We start from the raw sequence: 19,199 nt of genomic DNA on the forward strand, positions 1-19,199 counted from the left end.
TTAAGCAAAGAATAGCGAAAATAGCCGATCTACAAGCTCAGTAGGCCCGTGTTTGGTCTGTCGTGAAGCAAACAAACAAGTTGGTAAAGAGATCGCAGGTGTATTTATGCTGTGGTGATTGCACCAGGGATTGGCTGTGGTGAGAGGAGGCAGGTGCAGAGCCTTAGATAGGCAGAGTTACGCAAACTGCGTTCACTTCATGGGGCTTCAGTCCAATGGCGGCTCTCCTACATAGACTTGTAGAGTGTGGGGACAACCAACTGGGACAATTCCTGGACTGGAAGTAAGCAGAAATGCATTGGACTCAGGCAACAGCCCAGCTCTAAAGATCTTAAATCCCTTTATTTTAGATTGTTTTGTAGTAATAGTACAACATAAACATTAAAGAGACTTTAGTTGTTACTGTACAATACTTTAAAACAGTTGTCATGTTGCACACATGCTTAAAATAGCTCTTATTTGCGCCGCCCTCGTTGAAAACAATGTATTTCCAACTCCAGCTTGTCTCAGTTCAGGCTGCATGAACAGCGCTCGAGCGCTCGGTTTCTGCCCCCTCAATATCGTAACTCTTCTATTAGATGGCTCTGGGCAGGTGTAGTGAATACGGGGGATTGTGAAAGGGGAGTGGGCGTTGAGTGAAGGCAGGAGGTGATTGAGAACAGGGAGTGGCAGAGGGTGGTCTCTACTCCTGACACTATACGTTGTATAATACAACCCGAGTGGAAAAACATTGAGCAGCATGGAGGATTGGAGTACGCCACCTGTTTCGAAAATTGCACATAATGCAGGAGGCAGCAGCACATTGCATTATTGAAATTGAGCGCTTCCAAACTCCAGCACTTAGCAAAAGTATTCACCTGCACGGATGTTCTTGACAGAAAGTAGCTCATAACATGCCTACGGTGGATTCGTATGAAACAACAACTTTGCAGATAGAGGATAATTCAAGCTCTCTGTACAGCTACAGTACCATGTTGGTGAGTTTAACTATCAATCTAATAGGACCTTTCTGTTTGGATGTATGGGCTGTAAAGGCCAGAAAGTTGTTATTTTTGCCACTCAGTAGGTGTATAACTTCACGCACATAGCCTCTTAAAGGACCACTTCACCACTTTTCAACCTATCTTCATATAGTACAGGTAGGTCAGGGTTCCCCAATAGGTGGCCCGCGGGCCATTTGTGGCCCACGAAGCGCCCCCTTGTGGCCCCTGGAATAATTATTTTTTAGGGGGTCCCAGATATAAATGGCATTACATGGGGGTCAGTAGCCTATGCATGTCAAACTGGGCATCCTTTTCAAATGGGGTCTTGCCCTGAAAATGAATTTTCAGGGCAAGGACTCGACCTTGTGCGTGCGGTCTCGGCCCCCAGCCTGGTACCCTAGTCAAAATATGGCCCTTGAGGAAAATTAATTGGGGAACCCTGTAGTAGGTCCTCACAAATAATCATGAAAAAATGGCGCAATTTTGTGTCTCATAGGAGAGCTGTGGGCAGTTCAGAAACCGTCTTCCAGTGACATCATCGATGGGGAATACAAGCTAATAGAAACTGCAGGCTTACTAGTCCTGAAAAGTTGCAATGCGAAAATGGAAGCCATCGTTCTCACGATAATACAAATCAAAAAAAAATTGTAAAAAATCTTGTTTAAAAAAAATCTGCCTAATGATGATGTCACTGGAAGACAGTTTCTAAACTGCCCACGGCCCTCCTATGAGACACAGACTGAGTAGAAAAAGATCGTGCCATTTTTTCATGATTATTAGTGAGGACCTATTATATGAAGATAGGTTGAAAAGTGGTGAAGTGGTCCTTTAAATTTCACATCGTGACCTCACTGATGACGACAGGAGTGAACACCCTCGTGCGACATAAAACATCCGGCCACGGCCCGGAACGAAATAGATTCCTTTGTTCAATGTCTTCACGCGTAACCTTGTCATTTTCTTTGTAGTTTTTTTGTCATCTCGGACATGGCGCTGATCCTTAACATATTCTACGAGATATTCGGTCGACGGAAAGAAACCGTCGGCCAACACGAGGCGGCGATCAAGAAACTCCGGGAGACGGAGGAGATGCTGAAGGACAAAAAGGAATCTCTGGAGAAGAACATCCTCGTCGCCAACGGCGACGTTCTTGCCGCCGTCGGCGACAAGAGCGGCACGCAGGCCCTGCAGGCCCTGAAGAGGAAGAAGCGCTACGAGAAGCAGGTGGAGCAGATCGAGGGCAAGATGCTGAACGTGGAGTCGCAGCGGGAGGCGCTGGAGAACGCCAACGTCTACACCCAGGTGCTCAAGAACATGGCGTTCGCCGCCGAGGCCATGCGGGCCGTGCACGAGAACATGGACGTGGACAACGTGGACGACCAGATCCAGGCCATCACGGAGCAGCAGGAGATGGCGCAGGACATCTCCGACGTCATCTCCAAGCCCATGGGCCCCTGGGGGGAGGTGCACGACGAGGACCAGCTGCTGGCCGAGCTGGACCAGATGAGACGGCAGCAGCAGCAGCAGCAGCTGCTGGCGGACAAGAAGCTGCTGGAGCTGGTCGTCGACGCGCTTCCCAGCGCGGCGGTGGCGGATTCCGCTTTGCCCACCGCCGAGGCCGAGTCTCCACAGGAGACCGGCGACGGAACGCTGCGGCCGCCCATGGTGGTCCCATGGTGGTCCACTTCCCCTCTCTGCCTACCTACCACGAACTGCAGCACAACAACGTCCACACAACAACAACAGCAGCATGCTACAGACGAGGCTTCAGATGAACCTGTGCTGAAAAGGCGTCCTCGGGCGACCTTTCTAGTCGACATGGCGCGCGCGAACGTTCCACTACACCGAGTGGCGCGCTACGAGCTTGTAGATCTGCTACTTAAAACCTTTGCTTCTGTAGAACGCCACAACGGTAAGGCCTTCCGGTCTGATTTACGGATATGTTATAGAGCTCCACGAGACGCACGCGTGGAACTGTAGTACGTCCTCGGGCGACCTTTCTAGTCGACATGGCGCGCGCGAACGTTCCACTACACCGAGTGGCGCGCTACGAGCTTGTAGATCTGCTACTTAAAACCTTTGCTTCTGTAGAACGCCACAACGGTAAGGCCTTCCGGTCTGATTCTCGGATATGTTATAGAGCTCCACGAGACGCACGCGTGGAACTGTAGTACGTCCTCGGGCGACCTTTCTAGTCGACATGGCGCGCGCGAACGTTCCACTACACCGAGTGGCGCGCTACGAGCTTGTAGATCTGCTACTTAAAACCTTTGCTTCTGTAGAACGCCACAACGGTAAGGCCTTCCGGTCTGATTAGTCGACATGGCGCGCGCGAACGTTCCACTACACCGAGTGGCGCGCTACGAGCTTGTAGATCTGCTACTTAAAACCTTTGCTTCTGTAGAACGCCACAACGGTAAGGCCTTCCGGTCTGATTTACGGATATGTTATAGAGCTCCACGAGACGCACGCGTGGAACTGTAGTACGTCCTCGGGCGACCTTTCTAGTCGACATGGCGCGCGCGAACGTTCCACTACACCGAGTGGCGCGCTACGAGCTTGTAGATCTGCTACTTAAAACCTTTGCTTCTGTAGAACGCCACAACGGTAAGGCCTTCCGGTCTGATTTACGGATATGTTATAGAGCTCCACGAGACGCACGCGTGGAACTGTAGTACGTCCTCGGGCGACCTTTCTAGTCGACATGGCGCGCGCGAACGTTCCACTACACCGAGTGGCGCGCTACGAGCTTGTAGATCTGCTACTTAAAACCTTTGCTTCTGTAGAACGCCACAACGGTAAGGCCTTCCGGTCTGATTAGTCGACATGGCGCGCGCGAACGTTCCACTACACCGAGTGGCGCGCTACGAGCTTGTAGATCTGCTACTTAAAACCTTTGCTTCTGTAGAACGCCACAACGGTAAGGCCTTCCGGTCTGATTTACGGATATGTTATAGAGCTCCACGAGACGCACGCGTGGAACTGTAGTACGTCCTCGGGCGACCTTTCTAGTCGACATGGCGCGCGCGAACGTTCCACTACACCGAGTGGCGCGCTACGAGCTTGTAGATCTGCTACTTAAAACCTTTGCTTCTGTAGAACGCCACAACGGTAAGGCCTTCCGGTCTGATTTACGGATATGTTATAGAGCTCCACGAGACGCACGCGTGGAACTGTAGTACGTCCTCGGGCGACCTTTCTAGTCGACATGGCGCGCGCGAACGTTCCACTACACCGAGTGGCGCGCTACGAGCTTGTAGATCTGCTACTTAAAACCTTTGCTTCTGTAGAACGCCACAACGGTAAGGCCTTCCGGTCTGATTTACGGATATGTTATAGAGCTCCACGAGACGCACGCGTGGAACTGTAGTACGTCCTCGGGCGACCTTTCTAGTCGACATGGCGCGCGCGAACGTTCCACTACACCGAGTGGCGCGCTACGAGCTTGTAGATCTGCTACTTAAAACCTTTGCTTCTGTAGAACGCCACAACGGTAAGGCCTTCCGGTCTGATTAGTCGACATGGCGCGCGCGAACGTTCCACTACACCGAGTGGCGCGCTACGAGCTTGTAGATCTGCTACTTAAAACCTTTGCTTCTGTAGAACGCCACAACGGTAAGGCCTTCCGGTCTGATTTACGGATATGTTATAGAGCTCCACGAGACGCACGCGTGGAACTGTAGTACGTCCTCGGGCGACCTTTCTAGTCGACATGGCGCGCGCGAACGTTCCACTACACCGAGTGGCGCGCTACGAGCTTGTAGATCTGCTACTTAAAACCTTTGCTTCTGTAGAACGCCACAACGGTAAGGCCTTCCGGTCTGATTTACGGATATGTTATAGAGCTCCACGAGACGCACGCGTGGAACTGTAGTACGTCCTCGGGCGACCTTTCTAGTCGACATGGCGCGCGCGAACGTTCCACTACACCGAGTGGCGCGCTACGAGCTTGTAGATCTGCTACTTAAAACCTTTGCTTCTGTAGAACGCCACAACGGTAAGGCCTTCCGGTCTGATTTACGGATATGTTATAGAGCTCCACGAGACGCACGCGTGGAACTGTAGTACGTCCTCGGGCGACCTTTCTAGTCGACATGGCGCGCGCGAACGTTCCACTACACCGAGTGGCGCGCTACGAGCTTGTAGATCTGCTACTTAAAACCTTTGCTTCTGTAGAACGCCACAACGGTAAGGCCTTCCGGTCTGATTTACGGATATGTTATAGAGCTCCACGAGACGCACGCGTGGAACTGTAGTACGTCCTCGGGCGACCTTTCTAGTCGACATGGCGCGCGCGAACGTTCCACTACACCGAGTGGCGCGCTACGAGCTTGTAGATCTGCTACTTAAAACCTTTGCTTCTGTAGAACGCCACAACGGTAAGGCCTTCCGGTCTGATTTACGGATATGTTATAGAGCTCCACGAGACGCACGCGTGGAACTGTAGTACGTCCTTGGGCGACCTTTCTAGTCGACATGGCGCACGCGAACGTAAAAACCTTTGCTTCTTTAGAACGCCACAACGGTAAGGCCCTCCAGTCTGCTTTTCGGATAGGTTATAGAGCTCCCAGATACGCACGCGTAGAACTGTAGTACGTCCTCGGGCGACCTTTCTAGTCGACATGGCGCGCGCGAACGTTCCACTACACCGAGTGGCGCGCTACGAGCTTGTAGATCTGCTATTTAAAACCTTTGCTTCTGTAGAACGCCACAACGGTAAGGCCTTCCGGTCTGATTTTCATATGTTATAGAGCCCAGCAACCCCGGCCGACACCTCCAAGGCTTCCTGGGTGATGGCGAGGAGGAGGAGGAGGGCTGCCACGTCACCTCACAGTCCAACTGTCTGTGTACGCCTCTGCTGTGCCTGAGGGAGGCACGCGCGCACACACACGCACGCGCACACACTCACCTGCCCAGGCCATTGATGCCAGACGACCCTCGGGCCAGGCACTGCAGCCTCAGCCTCTCCACGGGATCTGAACTCACACACAGACGTCTCTTGGCGTCCAGCGCCATCTCTCGGTCGTGCCTCGACGTCCTGGCCATGGCTGAACACACAGAGCACATTAATATAATGTGTAACATTATAGTGGATGCAGTTAGCTTAATGCTAATTCCGATTAGCAAATGTGACCAGATGGACACTGATGATACTTTTGGAATAAGAACCAAGTTCATAGACTAAGACTACGCCACTCTCAATGGGTGAGAGACCCGTATTCAGTATTTACTCTTGTAACCAAAATCCCCGTGCAAAGTACTTTATAGACGGACAGAGGCTTTTCTGTGTACAATCACTAGATCAACTTTATTCACAATTTCACATAATACAGATAGCAAAACCTTCATAAATGTTGTATTTAAATTACTTGACCGGAGGGACAATATAGCACTTCTCATAAACACAGCAAACTGTTAAGATAATAAGATATAAATCACTGCAAACTGTTACGAGAATAAGATATACATCACTGCAACCATCATGGCACTGCGGCTTATGTTGCGCACACAAAACACTTGCTGACTGTTAGTCAAAAGGTAAAAGCACACTAGAAGTGGGGAAGGGGGGTAACAACGGTCATTCAGTAAAATGTACAGTACAGGGGGTTTCTTTCAATAAGGTTATATAAAATACTGGAGGCACTGAAGAGCATGGAAACAATTAAAAACAAAGTAAAACTGAGGAAAAGAGCAATGGCTGTCTGCTGACCACTCTGTGTCACCAGTTCAGCCTGCAATATACAACGGAGCAATTAGACACCGAGCACCCATCATAAGTACTCATTATAATATAAACATACTGGCAAGCCCATCTTCCTACCTCCTAGGCCCAAGGCACTTATACCCAGCAGGCAGGATTCAGGCTAGCCAGGTCTGGATCCGTTCTGACATTGTTCTACCATGAAATACCTCCTTTTATGATGAATTCCTGTTCTGTCTATAGAAGTGTCTATTTGTACGTCTCTAAATGTTTTGTTGATTTGAACATGGTGGACCCTATTGGAAACAAGTGTAATGCTTAATTGGGTCGTCCACTCACAGTTAACAGCCTTTGTATTGAGTTTGTGCTTGAAATGTACTGTAATTCTGCAAACTGTTAATAAATTCTTCAATCAATCAATCAAAACAGAAACAATATAAATTCCCCGTCATAATAAATATGTGAATTAAAAGTATGACATAAGGTGGTTGCATGCCAAAGGGCTACCTTTGGCATGCCACCATAATCCACATTGAAGTGTGAGACTCATACCCGTGTTCTGTTAAATAGTATGTGTGGACACTGGGTCCAAGTGTAGTCTGCCCTGTACAGCCTAGCCCCACAACAGCACTAACAGTTTCTAGAAGCACAACAACAATAAGTATCTACAACTCTAAATCATACTAAATGCAACAGACTACAATGTGTAAGCCTTTGTTGTAACATACCTTGGTAAATTGATTTACACGGACGCGACGGGTGCTGCTGGGCACTGACGCTACATGCATTGCACACGACAGAATGAGAACAAACGTGAGCTTCATTGATCTCACGGGTCTCAAGCTACCGCTCTGCTCTGGGCAGGCAGCTCCAGGTCCTAATGTCCCACCTGTCACACATAGTTAGCTTCTTATCCATGCTACAGTACTTATACCAGATCACTCATTTAGTCCGTTTTTAGATCAATAATAAACATTACTGTATTCTGGTGACTGGTTTAGCACAATACAAACTCGGACTCATTACATAACATGCAAATCACACCACCACTCAATATAAAAATAAAACGTTGTCTTATAAAGCAGCATATACTTTGTTTACATTCAGACCCATGGCTTTGTACAACTAGCCAAAGTTGAATAATACATGTTCATATAGTTGTGAAACATTCACCATAAAAGCCAAAATCGCGACAGAGTCAGCTATTCATTCATTACCAACTATTTCACAGACCTTGATGTGACTGTTAGCTGTGATAAAGTAAAGTAAACAAAGTGATGATGAATGACACGACACGAAACACACACACGTAGGATGTAGCTCTTCTCACAACATTGACGACACAGGTCGGTTCTTTATAAACGGGCATTTATTGGGCATTCTTCTCATCCCTCTGCTGTTCCATGCCGTGAGAACTATGTTCACACAAAATAATAAACACATAAACAATCAACAAATTACGTCGCAATACATAATATTGATCAAACAAAGAAATACAAAACATGTAGAAATGCGCGATGCGCAGGTGAACGTGTCCACACCACAATACAACACAACAAAGATAACTCTCAAATAATAATACCTCGTTGGCCGCTTGTTGTGTAAAGAGGTTCTTGATGCTTCTTGAGTTTCATACAGTCCTTTGAATGTCCTTTTGACCGTGTTTAATAACTTTAAACAGTTCAAACACACTACTCTGCTGCGAGTGTGCTTCCTTGTGCAGACCAGAGTCTGAATGAGTGAGAGAAATGTTTGTACCACCTGTGTGCAATGCCAGGCAATCATGCATCAATCAGTCAATCAATCATGGTCCAGTGTTGCTACTGACAGACAGGGAACTTGGTTCTGCCTCAGAAAGTTATCATCACATCATGTTTACATTTTTAACCTCATATGAAATCAATTATGAACCACATATTTATTATTGTATCATGACATTATTATGAATTATGCTTTATGAACTTATGACCATGAATTGTTGTATTTTAGCTATTTTAGTCTTTTTAAAGTAAGCATTTTAATAGCAGCACTTACATAGGAAGTCAGAGAAACGAATCAAAGAAAAGACCGTCATCTGCCAGTGGAATTCAGAACAGCGCCACAGCCCATCCACATGTATGAAGGCATATGCCTCTCCCCTCCTCTCCTCTCCTCTCTTTTTGAATGAACAGACAAAACACAAAACACAACATGTTCATTAATGTTATTCTTCACAAACTAGACATTTTATTCATATTTAGAAAATGCAGAATCCAATGGCGTCGGTCTGGGCTCTCCACGCCGTTTGCAAAGGTCAATGGTCAGCAAAAAGACTGCCTCCTCTCTCCACAGAAGTGAAAACAGACAAAACACACCTTTAAAATATGTTCCCTAACCCTATTCTTCGCAAACGAGACATTTTATTCATATTTAGAGCGTCCCAAATTCAATGGGGCCGGTCTCGACTTTCCAGGACGTTTGCAAAGGTCAATGGTCAGCAAAAATACTGCAACGGTGACCCTTTGGGCCAAATTCTTAAAAAAACGGGGTGATATATATTTTTAAAAATATGTAAGAACCTCCAATATCCATATTCAGGACATGTCGAATCCAATGGAACCGGTCTCGAATTTCCACGACGTTTGCAAAGGTCAAAGGTCAGCCGAAAGACTGCCACGGTGACCTTTGGGCCAAATGCCTTAACAATTAAGTGATAGATATTTTTTTAAATATGTAACACCCCCGAATATCCATATTCAGGCCATGGCGAATAAAATGGCGTTGGTCTCGATTTTGTGGGACTCTTACAAGCGTCCGATAAAGGGAACTACACTGCAATGCTAGGCCTCGGGTCAGATTTGAGGTTCCCAAGGTCGCAGAAAATAACTCAGACCATCACGAAGATCGGCTCGTCGCCGCGATCGCAGAGGTGTTCGGCCCATCCCGAACAGACTTACGATCGTCGTCGTAGGCGCGCGTGAACGTCAAACTTTGCTTCACTGGAACGCCACGACGGTGAGGCCTTCCGGGATGATTTTCGGATATGTTATAGAGCTCCCGGAGACGCACGCATGGATCTATAGAACGTCCTCGGGCGACCTTTCTAAGAGGCACGGTCTCGTTTCACTTTTTCAGCCAGGACGCTGTTAGAGTCTATGGGTCTATGACGTGTCTGCATGCACAGAGCCAAAGTGAAGGACGTTTTGTACGACTGTCGGAGGCGTACGTCCGAGACACCTAACCGTTCGTCTCGGCTGGCTCTCCGACATATCCGAACGTCGGACCGTGATGTTTTATCGTTGGCGCGTTGGCGCGCGTCAAAGTCGGCAATTTGTAGGCGTTCGTTCAAGGCTACCGCCGCGGCCGTATGTCCGTTTGGCCCGAAACCTATACGGCTGCGATCGGGGCCGCGACCCGGCCGCGGTGATGGTCTCGGATTTGTTCTTCGACTTTCGCGTCAAAGTCGCAAATTTCGAGGCTTTCGTGCAGGGCTACTGTCGCGACCGTATGTCCGTTTGGCCCAAACCCTATACGGCTGCGATCGGGGCCGCGACCCGGTTGCGGTGATGGTCTCGGATTTGTTCTGTCGAATTTCGCAACTTTTCTCGCTAACTTACTTTGTGGGAGCAGTTTATGCTAATGAAGGGCGTGGTTCCGGCTACTTTGTGGGTGTGGGTTATGCAAATTTGATGGGCATGGTTCCGGCTACTTTGTGGGATTATCTTATGCAAATGAAGGTGCGTGGTATGCAAATGAAGGTGCGTGGTATGCAAATGAAGGGGAGTGGTATGCAAATGAAGGGAGTGGTATGCAAATAAAGGGGAGTGGTATGTAAATGAAGGTGCGTGGTATGCAAATGAAGGGGCATGGTTCCGGCTACTTTGTGGGATTATCTTATGCAAATGAAGGTGCGTGGTATGCAAATGAAGGGGCATGGTTCCGGCTACTTTGTGGGATTATCTTATGCAAATGAAGGTGCGTGGTATGCAAATGAAGGTGCGTGGTATGCAAATGAAGGGGAGTGGTATGCAAATGAAGGGGAGTGGTATGCAAATGAAGGGGAGTGGTATGTAAATGAAGGTGCGTGGTATGCAAATGAAGGGGCATGGTTCCGGCTACTTTGTGGGATTATCTTATGCAAATGAAGGGGCGTGTTATGCAAATGAAGGGGCATGGTTCCGGCTACTTTGTGGGATTAGTTTATGCAAATGAAGGGGCGTGTTATGCAAATGAAGGGGCGTGTTATGCAAATGAAGGGGCGTGTTATGCAAATGAAGGGGAGTGGTATGCAAATTAAGGGGAGTGGTATGCAAATTAAGGGGCATGGTTCCGGCTACTTTGTGGGATTAGTTTATGCAAATGAAGGTGCGTGGTATGCAAATGAAGGCGAGTGGTATGCAAATGAAGGTGTGTGGTATGCAAATGAAGGGGAGTGGTATGCAAATGAAGGGGAGTGGTATGCAAATGAAGGTGCGTGGTATGCAAATGAAGGGGCATGGTATGCAAATGAAGGGGAGTGGTATGCAAATGAAGGGCATGTTTCTGCTACTTTGTGGGATTGGTTTATGCAAATGAAGGTGCGTGGTATGCAAATGAAGGGGCATGGTTCCGGCTACTTTGTGGGATTAGTTTATGCAAATGAAGGTGCGTGGTATGCAAATGAAGGGGAGTGGTATGCAAATTAAGGTGCGTGGTATGCAAATGAAGGGGCATGGTATGCAAATGAAGGTGCGTGGTATGCAAATAAAGGGGCATGGTATGCAAATGAAGGGGCATGGTTCCGGCTACTTTGTGGGATTAGTTTATGCAAATGAAGGTGCGTGGTATGCACATGAAGGGGCATGGTATGCAAATGAAGGGGAGTGGTATGCAAATGAAGGGCATGTTTCTGCTACTTTGTGGGATTGGTATATGCAAATGAAGGTGCGTGGTATGCAAATGAAGGTGCGTGGTATGCAAATGAAGGGGAAGTGGTATGCAAATGAAGGTGCGTGGTATGCAAATGAAGGGGAGTGCTATGCAAATGAAGGGCGTGGCGACACCCACTAATTTGCATAAGCGACCCCCACTAATTTGCATAGCCCACACCCAAAAAGTAGCCGAAACAACGCCCTTCAAATTTTCATAACCCACTCCCACAAAGTAGCCGGAACCACGCCCCTTCATTTGCATACCACGCACCTTCATTTGCATACCACGCACCTTCATTTGCATATCCCCTTCATTTGCATACCAAGACCCTTCATTTGCATATCCCCTTCATTTGCATACCACGCCCTTTCATTTGCATAAACTAATCCCACAAAGTATTCGAAACACGCCCTTCATTTGCACACTACTCCCCTTAATTTGCATACCATACCCCTTCATTTGCATATCCCCTTCATTTGCATACCACGCCCTTTCATTTGCATAAACTAATCCCACAAAGTAGCCGAAACACGCCCTTCATTTGCATACCTTGCCCCTTCATTTGCATATCCCCTTCATTTGCATACCAATACCCTTAATTTGCATATCCCCTTCATTTGCATACCACGCCCTTTCATTTGCATAAGCCAATCCCACAAAGTAGCCGAAACTACGGCCACAAAGGAGGCGGGACGCCGCCCACTAATTCACATAGGCCACGCCCACAAAGCAGGTGGGACGCCGCCCATTAATTTGCAAAGGCCACGCCCACAAAGCGGACGGGACGACGGCCATCAATAAGCATAAACGTCGCCCATGCAATTTGCATAGACCACGCCCACAAAGCAGGCGGAGTTACATAGCGAGTAGGCGTGGCCTAAGACAATGAGAGGTGTGGCCTAACATTACGAGAGGCAGAGTCATTAACGAGAGGGGGTGGAGTTTGTAAGGTGGAGTTTGTAACCAATGTGAGGTGTGTGTGTAGTAGTAGTAGAAGTAGAAGTAATACATACGAGATGATGCCTGATCTTCTGACATCCATATTTGGTTGACTGGATGGCGTTGTCCTCACCTGGAGAGAAATGCCCCCGGAAATATGATTATTTATTAATGAATGAATGAATGAATGAATGAATGAATGAATGAATGAATGAATTAATTAATTAATTAATGTATTTATTTATGTAAAAAAAGCATATTTTAGACTGATTCAGTATTGACCATATTAAGCCAGGTCTCACAGCACTAATATAATAAACAAACGTGAACGGAGCACTGCTGCCAACATAATACACGCATAATGTGGCCATACTGGCATACTCACCATAGCCTGGTCAAGGTTTCCCCCAGGTGGACGTGTCATTTCCAACTATTGCCAGCACATGGAAACTAGGGGCTACTGATATATACTATTCTCTGCCTATCGGGACGTAACTCGGACGGCGCTGAGTCGGGTCTTAAATACATTTCAATTGTACATTTAGGTAAAGTGTGATTTATTTGGATTTATCCTTATTATTGTGAAAGATGTCCCCCAAATGTAAATTATTAATTTATTATTATTTTAATAATTATTATAAATGTGCAAAATATATATATATAATTAATTTGACATGATTTCCTCTGATAAGTCCTAGTAGTAAAAAGTAGTAGTAAGGTTGAAATCGTTTTTTTGCAAGTAGAAATTAATCCGGGTTTTACAGGGTTAGGTTAGTCATTCACTTATGAATTCATTCATTCATTCATTCCCCCCGGAAATAAATAAATAAACACGGCTAATCATCCATCCATGTGTGACAATTGTTTGACACACATCATGTCATGTCATGTCTATCTATAGCAAGGAGGTGGAATTTACGTCAGATCTTCTACACAAAGCAAAACAAAAGGGAGCAGTGCACCACCCTGTGGCACCAACTGGCACTGCTGACTGTTACAAATTGACAGTGGATTATCTTGGATTATGTCCGCCAAAATACATTCCAATAGTACATTTACTTGACCAAAAGGTAAAGACTGATTTATTTAGATTTATTTATTCTGGATCCTTAGTCCGAGGTCCGAGGTCACGAATCTTGACTCAAACCAGCGTCCTCTCACACCATCAGCAACTGCCAGAACCACTGAGCCATCGTGGAATACTCTTAACCATGGATTTGGGGTAATTTTATCTTTTTGTTTTTTTGGAAGAAAAAAAGTCTATTTTACCAATGCAAAGGGAGAAATATTGTCATAATGTACGTTGTGTTTGTTTTGGAAAGGAAAAAGTGTTGTAATGTACTTTTTAGTGACGTTAGGGTAGAGTTTGTTTTAACAGTACAGGACTCTCTCTCTCTCACACACACACCAGAGACTGGCAGCTGATTGGCTCATTCAGGGTTGCCAGGTTGGTGGCTGTCAGGTTGTCTAATGCCTGCTGCATTGTGTGTGTGTGTGTGTGTGTGTGTGTGTGTGTGTGTGTGTGTGTGTGTGTGTGTGTGTGTGTGTGTGTGTGTGAACCAGCTACACTGGCATTTAAACACATTCATATTGTAACTGTTGCCCCTATAGGTGATATAGTTTGCTTTATTCCTAAAAGGTCATAATTAAGTCACATTTACGTTTAAAACATTATTTCATGTATTTGTGTCAAGTTGTTGTAATGCTTTTATTTTGAAGAGTCAAAGTCATGTTCCGTGTCTCGTTTGGTCTGCTCATGTAAATTGGGTACACAGGTTTTTTTGTGTAAGCAATCAAGCCACAAGCAGCAGCAGGGTGCAGCAGCTCCGTTTGCACTGGTCACACAAAGAGACTAAGTTACAAGAGACTGTCATAAGAAAGGTTATAAGGACCTAAGACTGAAGAGATTCCCTGCTTCTTTGTTATTTGCACGCAGCCAACGAGGTATTTGTTGTTTGTTTTATGTCTGTATTTTACTTTGGTAAAATGTTTGCATCTACATGTGCTGTGCATGTCATGTCGTATTTATGTTAATTGTAACATGCTTGTTTTATTGTATTGTTTATAGTTTTCACGGTGAATTTGGAGGATCCACAAGTCTTCAAATAAATCAGTTTCAAGGAAACCACTTGTGTCTGTCTGTGTTGGAGTTACACATATAATATGTGTATGCTCAGTTAGCTTTTATAAACGTGAAAACAGACTGCGCTGCTGTCTAGTCATGTGCAAACCATTGTGATGTTGCATTACCTACGTTTACTGGGGACCCCCTGGAAATCCCCCAAGGGCCCCGGGGGGTCCACGGACCCCGAATTGAGAAGCACTGGTATACATTCTAAACATTTGTATTCAGTCAGCTTTTATAAATGTCCTTTTAAACGTGAAAACAGACTGTTGCGTGCTGCTGTCTAGTCGTGTGCTTCAAACCACTGTGATGCCGCATTAAACTACTTTTACTGGGGACCCCCTGGACAACCCCCAAGGGCCCCTGAGGGTCACCGGACCCCGAATTGAGAAGCACTGGCATGCATTCTAAGCATTTATCCTCAGTTAGCTTTTATAAATGTCACTTTAAACCTGTAGGTCTGCTATTTTGGGGGCCTCTGTCTGTCTGTCTGTCTGACAATCTGTCTGTCTGTCTAAAATAGCAGACCTACAAGCTCGTAGTGCAGCACCGAGTGCCGCGCTACGAGCTTGTAGGTCTGCTATTTTTGGGGGGCCACTGTCTGTCGGTCTGTCTGTCTATCTGTCTGACAATCTATCTTGTCTGTCTGTCTAACAATCTGTCTTGTCTGTCTGTCTGTCTGTCTAAAATAGCAGACCTACAAGCTCGTAGCGCAGCACTCGGTGCCGCGCTACGAGCTTGTAGGTCTGCTATTTTAGACAGACAGACAGACAAGACAGATTGTTAGACAGACAGACAGACAGACAGACAGTGGCCCCCAAAAATAGCAGACCTACAAGCTCGTAGCGCGGCACCGATTGCCGCGCTACGAGCTTGTAGGTCTGCTATTTTTGGGGGCCACTGTCTGTCTGTCTGTCTGTCTGTCTAAAATAGCAGACCTACAAGCTCGTAGCGCGGCACCGAGTGCCTGTCTGTCTGTCTGTCTGTCTGTCTGTCTGTCTAAAATAGCAGACCTACTAGCTCGTAGCGTGGCACCAAGTGCCGCGCTACGAGCTTGTAGGTCTGCTATTTTTGGGGGCCACTGTCTGTCTGTCTGTCTGTCTGTCTAAAATAGCAGACCTACAAGCTCGTAGCGCGGCACCGATTGCCGCGCTACGAGCTTGTAGGTCTGCTATTTTTGGGGGCCACTGTCTGTCTGTCTGTCTGTCTAAAATAGCAGACCTACAAGCTCGTAGCGCGGCACCGATTGCCGCGCTACGAGCTTGTAGGTCTGCTATTTTTGGGGTCCACTGTCTGTCTGTCTGACAATCTGTCTTGTCTGTCTGTCTGTCTGCCTGCCTGCCTGCCTGTCTGTCTGTCTGTCTGTCTGTCTGTCTGTCTGTCTGTCTGTCTGTCTGTCTGTCTGTCTGCCTGCCTGCCTGCCTGCCTGTCTGTCTGTCTGTCTGTCTGTCTAAAATAGCAGACCTACAAGCTCGTAGCGCAGCACCGATTGCCGTGCTACGAGCTTGTAGATCTGCTATTTTCAGCAAGTATAAAATCAGCCATTATGACGGCATCAAGGCCCACCAAAACACATTTTAGTCGACAAAATCACCTGTAGATTTAGACGACTAAAATCGCATGACATTTAGTCGACTAAAACTAGACTAACGCTAATACATTCCAGGTGACTTAATGTGACTAAAAAAACTAAGTAAACTATTCAAGAGACTAATGACTAAAACTAAAATAGAAATGTGCTGCCAGGAACAACACTGCTGCCCACTTTGGCACGGCGACAATTAGCCCGTCTCCGGACCCCCCGGGTTGAGCTCCTTTGGACCTACCGCGTAGGGTCCGGTCTCACCGGCTTCAAGCGACATGGGATGCAATCTGATTTACCCTGACTTAGCCCTGTGCTGCGGTGTGGGTGTCACGCTGACATATTCCAAAAGAACCATATGAACGCTATAGGAGACAACGAACCTTCTGACCCCCCCCTCAGAAGCCGTTAAGTATTTTTAATGTTTGTACGACCGTTTTGGCAGCTCTGAAATTCTCTCTTGTTGACATCCCATTGTACCGCCTCCAGCAGCTCGGTTGGCTAGCTGCGCCTCCCTACGCGCCTCGTAGGCGCATCTAGCCAACCGAGATGTCAACAAGGAGGGACCGAAGAGAGAATTTCAGAGCTGCCAAACGGTCGTACAAACATTAAAAATACTTAACGGCTTCTGTGCCGTTCGGGGGGGGGGTGAGAGGGTTCGTTGTATCCTATAGCGTGCATATGCTTCTTTTGGAATATGTCAGCGTGACACCCACACCGCAGCACAGGGGTAAGTCAGGGGAAATCAGATTGCATCCCATGTCGCTTGAATCCGGTGAGAAGGAACCCTACATAAAGTCATCAAAATGTCAGAAACTTTAACGTAGGGTTCCGAAAGGAGCTAGGCGACAATGAGACGCAGCTTTTTCAGCCATACGTGCTTTATAATATAAATAGAGTTATTATAAGACCACGGTGTGGTGGACCAATCAAATACGCTCACACCACAATGGCATGTTTAGAGGCGTGTTTGTTTGGGGCATGGACTTTCCTGACAAAGTGACAAAACAGGTCCATCGGGCCAGCCTTTAAATCAACGTAGCTCCTGCTAGCGCGATCATTCATTGCACACACCTGGGCACTAAGTTGTGCCAATTGTGAATATGATGGAGATATTATTTGTCATTGAATGTTTTCTTGCGTCAACAGCTAAATGCGGTAAGGAAAATGTCATTCATTACTACTTTAAGGCTGTGGTCAACACCTGGAATTTGACCTATGAGGGCGGATTCTGCCAATGCTTTTCAAATGGGAACGGAGGGGTTTGTTGCCATTTGTGGTTTTCTGCAAAAAAAAAATGCTCCGTCCCCATTGAAAAGCACTGGCAAAACCTCATAGGCTGAATGACAGTTCTGTGTTCTGTGTGAAAGTTCTGTGTGACCCCAAGTCTTGAGTTTATTTTGTTTAAACCATGTGTTATGTTATTATCCTAGTCTAATAATAACGAGGCAGAGGGTGAGGTAGTTCAGTTTACTTCAGTAGCCAGCATGACAATGACGTGACATGATACACTCTGGTGTTCTGTATATCGAGCGTTCTCATTGGCTCTTCAGTGTTAACCCTTTACACAACACCATGCTCTCGTGAAAAGTCATTTGTTCGTGAACCGAGATGCTTGCTGTTGTGTTTTGGTCAGTGGTGGAAAGTAACTAAGTACTTTTACTTAAGTACTGTACTTGAGTACAATTTTGAGGTATTTGTACTTTACTTGAGTGTTTCCATTTCCCAGTACTTTTACTTCTACTGCACTGCAGCTCAGAGCCACAATTTGTACTTTTACTTCACTACAATTATTTGAAAACTTTAGTTACTATAGTTACTTTGGCGATTTTAATTTTGATTAGAAAACATACATTAACCACTTCAACCCTATACATTAAGGCCATTTGAAAATAGCTGATCTACAAGCTCACAATGTGTCGCGTTGCGACGCATTGTGAGCTTGTAGATCGGCTATTTTCTTTTTTTCAATTTACGTTTTATTGAATTTTAATCGGACAACTGACAATTGACAATACATACAACCGAAAACAAAACAAGACAAGACAAGACAAGACAAGACAATATACGTACAATACACACAAGGGGAGATGTCTGCCTCTCTTCTCTATCGATGAACATTCATAATACATAAGTATAATACAGGTGCATATACATAGATCGGCTATTTTCAATAGATTTTCTACACATTTTGAATTTGTGAAATGTGACATTCTGCAATATGAATACTTTAACTTTTAGTACTTTAGGTACATTTTGATGCCGATACTTTTGTATTTTTACTCAAGTAAATGTTCAAGTCCGTACTTTTACTTGTAACGAAGTAGTTCTAAATTGCAGTACTGGTATACTTTTACTTAAGTCAAACAATTGAGTACTTTTTTCCACCACCACTGGTTTTGATTGAGAACCATTTCAATTCACGCGTGACATTATTTGACACATCTCCCACTTTCAGATTCCCATTCTTTAGAGTTCCGTTCTTTTGGGCTCAAAGATGAGGCTGGAGACCAAATACACGTCGGACAGCAGGTCTTATTTGATGGAGTCGCAGCTTCGTATTGTTGTGAAGACCGAACACGGTCTGACATATTTCAAGACTGGAGAAGCACGGCATATGGCGATATGGTAGCATCCTACTATCAGATTCATCACTTGACCAACATGCCAGTGGGTGAGTTGTCAAATTGTCATGTGTTTATTTTCACAAGAAAATATTTTTTTTATATATATCCCATTAGAGGAAAGTTAACCCATTTTGGACTGACCAGATTCTACAAAATGTCTTCTAAATCATGACAGTTTTCTGACAAAGCAATGTTTCTATATCAGTGGTTCTCAAACGATTTCACGTCAAGGACCCCAACAATTATATGTATTTGGCCGCCAACCCCCCCAGAATCAAAGATTTGAGTTAAAAACGTTCCGAAAGAATATATATTCAAAGATTTGCGCCACATTTTCACAATTTTTTCAAAA

At 46.0% G+C, this 19,199-nt stretch overlaps 1 protein-coding gene across 1 annotated transcript; it reads left to right on the forward strand.

The window, feature by feature from the left end:
- Positions 1-1,970: 1,970 nt before the first annotated feature.
- LOC306941925 (putative charged multivesicular body protein 4B-like protein CHMP4BP1) lies at positions 1,971-17,613 on the forward strand (the record flags this gene model as incomplete). Its single annotated transcript, XM_079527563.1, has 2 exons — positions 1,971-2,762; positions 17,608-17,613. 2 exons carry the CDS (start codon positions 1,971-1,973, stop codon positions 17,611-17,613), a joined length of 798 nt encoding a protein of 265 aa, XP_079383689.1.
- Between the last annotated feature and the right edge of the window lie 1,586 nt (positions 17,614-19,199).

The sequence above is a fragment of the Electrona antarctica genome (genome assembly GCF_951216825.1).
Source record: "Electrona antarctica genome assembly, chromosome: 18".
NCBI classification, from domain to species: domain Eukaryota; kingdom Metazoa; phylum Chordata; class Actinopteri; order Myctophiformes; family Myctophidae; genus Electrona; species Electrona antarctica.